Source organism: Mustela nigripes, chromosome 1 (assembly GCF_022355385.1).
Source record: "Mustela nigripes isolate SB6536 chromosome 1, MUSNIG.SB6536, whole genome shotgun sequence".
NCBI lineage: Eukaryota > Metazoa > Chordata > Mammalia > Carnivora > Mustelidae > Mustela > Mustela nigripes.
The window spans coordinates 10,352,028-10,358,553 of record NC_081557.1 but is presented as its reverse complement, the minus strand read 5'-3'; the positions used below and the strand labels follow the sequence as shown (position 1 = coordinate 10,358,553).

Sequence of the window (6,526 nt, the reverse complement as noted above, 5' to 3'; positions counted from 1 at the left end):
ATGGTGGTGATGATGATGATAGTGGTGGTGATGATGGTGATGATGATGGTGATGATAATGATGGTGATGATGGTGGTAATGATGACGGTGGTGAGCTATCGTCTCTTGGGCACCCCCAAGAAGGGCACCCACAGCACCATGGAATGTGCACACACTGGCTGCTTACATCTCATCACCATCTTGTGAGACAGGGACCACCATTCCCACTGGACAGATTAGGAAACAGAGGCTGGTCAAGGCCCAAGGCCACACAGCTGCTAAGCGGCATCCTGTACCTCAGGCTGGCCTGACTGTACAGTTCCACTTTCAGTCCCCTGCTCTGCAGCACTCAGGAGCTCTGGCTTGAACACACTGGAATTCCAGATTCCACACTAAAGGCTACACTGTGTCCACTGGTGCGTGAAGGGACTGGAGACAGTGAACAGAGATGGGGTCATCAGTCACTGGAGTCCTGAGCCTCAGACTCGGTCCAGGGAAGCCATGATCGCCAAAGGGATTTGACAAGACACATAGAAACTGCTGGAAAACACAGAAAGAGAAACTATAAACAGGTGCTTAGGGGAGACACCCAGTAGAGGAACAGCATCTCAAAGTTTGGCTGGCCTGCCACTCCCATCACTGGGACACCACGGGCAAGTTACTGAACATCTCGGGTTCCGTCTTGGTGTCCTCACCTCCAAGTCAGAATAATAATACCTACTTCATCACGTTAGGATTAAAGGAGATTCACATTGCTCAGTGTAGACAGGCATAAGGGCGGAGGCAACCGGTGTTCCGTGAGCAGGGCTCGCAGTGGTGGGGGTGTCCAGAAGCAGGAGGGGAGTGGAGCTGGCCACATAAGGAAGCTGGAAAGAAGGGGGACATGCAGCTTGAAAGAGAATGGGAGAGAAGATGCAAGGTGGCCATGCCCATAAATATCCAATTTGGGGGGCACTCTTGTTAGAAAGACATGGCTCTTTCCCCATGACCCCAAGAAAATGATTCCAGCCGTTTACAGTCACAACTGCCTGGACAGGGACCACCATGGCTTGAGTGGTGGTAAGCAACCCCACTGAGGGGGTTCTGTTAAGAAGTTAGGTGCTGGAAAGGGCTTCTGGGTTAAGCGGAGACTGAATATGGGGGCCTCTGATGTGCCCACCCAGTTCTAGAATTCATTCCTTACCAAAAACACAAGAAAAAACATAGGGCAGAGCTTATCAGAAGCACACATGCCCCCTTCCTTGGGAAAACCGTTCTACCTATGGGAGTGGATCTGTGGGGTGCTGGCAAACCACCTGGAGAAGAAAATCCCGCCCCGATGTCAGCTCTGGTCCGAGGCAGCTCGGCACACAGCCGGCTGGAGTGGATCGGGGATGATGCCCAACTAAGAGAGCCGCTCAAGGGCAGGTTCGCTGCAGGCCGCGGGGGAGGGGGGTGGTTAGGTGGGGGATGGTGAGGCCCTCGGCGCAGGGACTGCTGTGCCATTGAAATGAGAGCTGAGAAAACTCTGTAGCAATACAGAGCGTCCCTGGAATCCACGGTCAGAGCACAAAGCAGGGGCCGACTCAGAGAAACATGGAAATGGGCGGGGGGAGCCGGGAGTGGTCTCGCGGATGTACGAGCTGACTTTCCCTCTTAAAAAAGCCTTTTCAGGGTTGGTCTGGGGATGTCTCCTCAAAAGAGCAGAATCGGGGTTTTATTTCCCCGGGGCTGGGAGATCGCGGGGGCGCGCAGGGCTCCGCACGCTCTCCCCGCGGCCGGCAGAGGGCGGTGTGGAGCCGGCCCGCCAGCCCGGCTGAGCCGCGTCCGGCTCCCGCAGACGGTCCAGATCCTCATCGGCCTCATCCACCTGGGCTTCGGCAGCGTGCTGCTCATGGTCCGCCGCGGCCACGCGGGGATGCTCTTCATCGAAGGAGGCGTCCCCTTCTGGGGAGGAGCCTGCGTGAGTGCCGGGGCCACCTGGGGCCCACCTCTCCCCTCTGCGCCCGCCCGCTTCCATTCTTTGGGGCACAGGCCACACCCCTGGCACAGAGAAGGATCCCAAAAAGGGTAGGATGCAGGGGATGAGGGCAGGGATCAAGGATCCTAACCGGCTGTATTATCTGGATACTAAACTCACCGCACATCCAAACCCCAGCCTGCAGAAACCTTCAACTTCCCTCGTGGGCCCCAGCCCTCCAAGAGCTCTGTCCACTGGGATGTGACCAGCTGTGGAGCCCCCCCGCCCCAGTCCATTCATCTGCCCGTTCCACCGGCCAGTCTGGCCAGCAACCCCCCCGCCCCGGGCCCCCACCGCGTCCCCTGCAGCAGAATCCAGAAGCACATGGTTCTTGGTAAATCTCCAACATCAAGAGAGCACTTCAGTGTTCACACAGCCCCGTCTGCACCTGCATCACCCACCTGTGTCTCCAGCTGCCCCGGGAGACCACAGGCTTGGGCGTGAGGCCAGTGGGGTCCAAATCCCAGCTCCACGGCCACTGCATGTCACTATGGAGTCCCTCAGGCAAGTTAGGTAGTCTCCAGCCTCAGTTTCCTCATCTAAAAGGCAAAGTCCTGGCCCCGCCTACCCCAGAGTTTGAGGAAATCAAAGCTAATGCATGTGGGAACTAGTTCCCAAGCCTTGATTCTGCCGCAAACGGGGACTCTCATTTTGTAAGAGTTTTGCCTTCAGAGAGAGCCAGATTTGTGTGACCTATGAGGGATGTCACTGAAAACATGCACCTTGCTGGCTATGGCCCCAGTTCCGTGGACGGGTCCCCAGCAACCAGGGGACACCCTTACAGAGAGATCCCAGGAGGCAGGGCAGGTGACAGCCCACAGGCTGCTGCCATCTCCCTGGTCTCAACCGAGCCTAGGCATGATGTGGCCTGCCCAGTGTCCTGGCCCCAGCCTCACCAGGATCCCCTCTTCCCCACACAGTTTGTCATCTCTGGGTCGCTCTCAGTGGCAGCCGAGAAGAGCCACACCAGCTGCCTGGTAAGTCTGAATGGGGGCCCCGGGGCCACCACTGATTCCCCTCTATTCTGCCCCTCCTGGCCATTCACTGATCCAACAAACGTTTCCTGGGGGCCTGCTAAGTGACAGGCGCAGGAGGACACCCAACACAGGACAGGAGGAACCGAGACACACTTTGCAATACAGGGCAGAAAGTAAGGGTCCGCAGACGGAGCACTCGTGGCCATTTAGAGAAAGATCCAAAATGTCTCTTGGAAGAGGAGAGGGCTAATCTGGGCCTTGGTGTGCGGGGAGGACTTAGAAATAGTGAAGGACCAGCACAAGAAGGCAAGGAGGAGTCATGGGCAGGCTTGCTGAGGAAACCACGTGGGGCTCCGTGTGAGCAGGGCAGAGGTCTGGAAAGCGAGAGGAGAGATGCACTGGGTCCACATGGTGGAGGCTCGGACCCCTCTGTGGGCAGTGGGAGGCGAGGCGGGCTTTGAAGGGGAGCACATCCGGCATGCTCCAGGCTCAGAGAACACAGCAGTGAAAGTCAAGTCCTGCCCTCCTGGACCTTACACTCCAGGGTCTTGTAAGACACCCAAAGCCAAGCAACAACGTAGTTAGGGAGTGTGCAAAGTGCCACAAGGAAAACACGGGGTAACGTGACAGTCATTCCACTCCTCAAGGACAGTTTGGGTTCCCAGGACAGGTGCCACCAAGCTCGCTATTCAGAGCAGGACAGTCACAGAAGAGCCTGGGAACCAGCATCGCAGGCAAGAAGACAGCATGGGGAGGAGCCTGGGCATGGGGACAAAAGGAGCCAGAGCAGATTATAGGGGGTGAAGGCAGCAGAAAGCAAGGACACAGTCAAAAGAGGGAAAGGGAGGGAGAGGAGTCTGGACTTAGAGGATTTGGAATTTTTTAAGGGACACTGTTTAAGGGAGTCCACTGAGAAGGGAAGTGGAGATTCCTTGTCCTACTTGCATTCTTGGGAGTTGTCCAGTGCTGGGCACTGAGTGGAGGACAGATCAGACCCGGCAGGACTGGAACTCGGGGACCCCCCCCCCCGCAACTGGCTGTGAAGTACAGAAGTGCAGGGACCTGACTTGTCCTCACGCTCACAGCTCCTGGGACAATGCCTGGCTCCTGCAGGTGCTTCATAGTGCTTTGTGGGCTCTGGTCTCCATGACCTCCTTGATGTCACTTAAAAAAAAAAAAAAAGAAAAGAAAAAGAGAAGAAAGGAGAGAAGAGAGAAGAAAAGAGAAGAGAAAAAAGGAAAGAGAAGGAAAAAAAGAAAAAGAAAAAGGGGAGTCAGAGGTCTTAGAACCTGAGTGGGTCCCAGAGTCCCAGCCCCCCCCCCACCCACAAGTGGTCCCCAAATTAAGGCCAGGGTTGTTTAGCCACAGGTTCCCACTATTGGGTCAAAAGAGCATTGGGTTCTGGCTGCGAAGAGAGGGTGAGCCCTGAGTGGTCGCTCAGACCACCCAGGGAGCCACTTGCCCTGAAGCCCTGTGCCTCCGCGGGAGGGTCTGTCCTGCCTTCACTTTAGGGCCCTCCGCACCTACCCTTTGTCTGTCCCCTGCCCCGTTCCCCCCAGGGCCTGCAGCACCTTGCTCTGCCCATCCCCACCCGGCACGTCATGGAAATGACCCCATCACCTCTCCCAACTGGCCCTCAGTGTCCATAGCAGAGAGCCTCCATGACTCCAGCCCCCGGGGGCAGTTGCTCCTGCAGGGTGCTGGGCCCCGGGGGGTAGGCACAGTGACGATGGGCCCGGAGCCTGCAGCAGACCACACCCAGAGAGGCCACGGAGGGAATCTGCCCTCTCTGGCAGCTTCCAAGATGACAGAGGTAAGGGAGGCTGCAGGGCTGCCCCCAGAGGCCCCCAGGGAGAAGGGAGCAGGGACAGGGGTCAGGAAGCACACCTCGAACATGGCTGGGGAGCCCCCGAGCCCTGGCGCGGGAGGGAGGGCAGCTGGCCGCCTCCTTCCTTTCTCCGTTCTCCTCCTGTCTCCCTCCCGCAGGTGAGGAGCAGCCTGGGGACCAACATTCTCAGTGCCATGGCGGCCTTTGCAGGGACGGCCATCCTGCTCATGGACTTTGGCGTCACTAACTGGGTGTGTTGTCAGACGCCCCCAGAAGTGGGAACACTCAGAGCCTGTTAGAGACACATCCAGGAGGTGGGGAAGGCGGAGTGTGCAGCGCGGAGAGCCCCGGGGTCCTAGATGTGGGCAGGGCTTGTCAGTCCTGATAGATCCCATGTGGAAATTGACCCCCTGACCTACCCCAGGAATGGGCCCCGCGGGCACGGAGGGGCAGCCCAGTAGAGGGAAGGGGAGGGCACGGGGCAGGCAGCAGGTGTCCTGGCTCCAGCTCTGCCAGGCCTGGCTGTGTGACCTCGAGCGAGTTACTGTCCCTCTGGGGCTCTTTCCTCCTGTGCTCTAGAGCACTGGGCTTGCCTTGACTGTGGGTGTGTCCCCAGGATGTGGGCAGGGGCTATCTGGCCGTGCTTACCATCTTCACCATCCTCGAGTTCTTCATCGCGGTCATTGCCACCCACTTTGGGTGCCAAGCCACCCGCGCTCAGGCCAACACGGTGAGTACATCCCACCGCCTTCCTCCCCCACCCACCCAGCGTCCACCCCTACAGGGACCTCTGAGGAAGGCTGCTGCCTGGGAAGCCTCCTCTTCCAGCCTCTTGCTTCTTCCCTCGGTCTAGCAATTAGGAGGGACTGCGCTGCGACCCGCTCCCCATCCTCTTACGTCAGAGGCCCCCCCACAAGTCTTTGAGGAAGCTATTCTCCTCGCGGCCACAGGGGGGCGCCGGCACCAAGAAGCCGGAGGCTCTGCGAGGCTGGGGCGCAGGGGACCGCGGCAGTGCTGCACACGGAGGGGAGGGACCTTCCAGGAGTTCACAGGCCTTGAAGCCGACTCCGGGGGAAATTAGCTTAGTTTCCCCAAATCTGGAGGACAGTGAGGACAAAAGGAGGCGGAGGAGGACATTGAGGAGTAAAGGCGGCCTCAGGCGGGAAATGAGGGCCATAGGGCGTGGGTGCTGCTCGGGAGGTGGCTTTTTGCAAACTGGAGTTGAGGCCACCGCAAGACTTTGTGCGGAGGAGTGCGTGTGCACAGGGAGCGAAACCAGTCCCGCGGGATCGCCTTGAACCTTGAACCCCCAAGACGAAGCCAGGACAGGGGAAGCTCAGGGAGAAAGAACGCCGGACCTTTAGGTCCTAGAGAAGTGAGACTTGTATCTGTTTTGTTCACTGCTGTACTTGCAACGCCTGGGCCGTAATTGGCCCCCGTAAATATTTTTGAAATATTAGTCGAACCGGCCAAGTCGCTTACGGAATTCACGACGAGGGCGCTGTTCTCAGGATGCCCACAGGGGGGCACTGTTGTAACACCGCCCGGAGGCGCCGGCGCCCTCCACGACTGTCGGGGTTCTCTTTCCTTTGCAGCCTGTGATTTTCCTGCCCAGCGCCTTCAGCACTGACTTCAACATCCCCAGCCCTGCAGCCTCTCCGCCCCCCGCCTATGACAATGTGGCCTATATGCCCAAGGAGTCATCCGAGTAGAGGTCCCTCCGCGGGTTGGAAGCCAGCCATT

The 6,526-nt window shown here is 58.3% G+C and overlaps 1 protein-coding gene across 1 annotated transcript in view; it reads left to right on the top strand.

The window, feature by feature from the left end:
- The window catches only part of LOC132007660 (membrane-spanning 4-domains subfamily A member 15), a 7,839-nt gene extending 1,344 nt beyond the window's left edge, over positions 1–6,495 (top strand). Inside the window, exons 2-6 of the mRNA XM_059385940.1 lie at positions 1,799–1,921; positions 2,899–2,955; positions 4,942–5,034; positions 5,400–5,513; positions 6,379–6,495. Coding sequence (XP_059241923.1) covers positions 1,799–1,921; positions 2,899–2,955; positions 4,942–5,034; positions 5,400–5,513; positions 6,379–6,495 — 504 coding nt within the window. The remainder of the gene's footprint in view (positions 1–1,798; positions 1,922–2,898; positions 2,956–4,941; positions 5,035–5,399; positions 5,514–6,378) is intronic.
- The last annotated feature ends 31 nt before the right edge of the window (positions 6,496–6,526 follow it).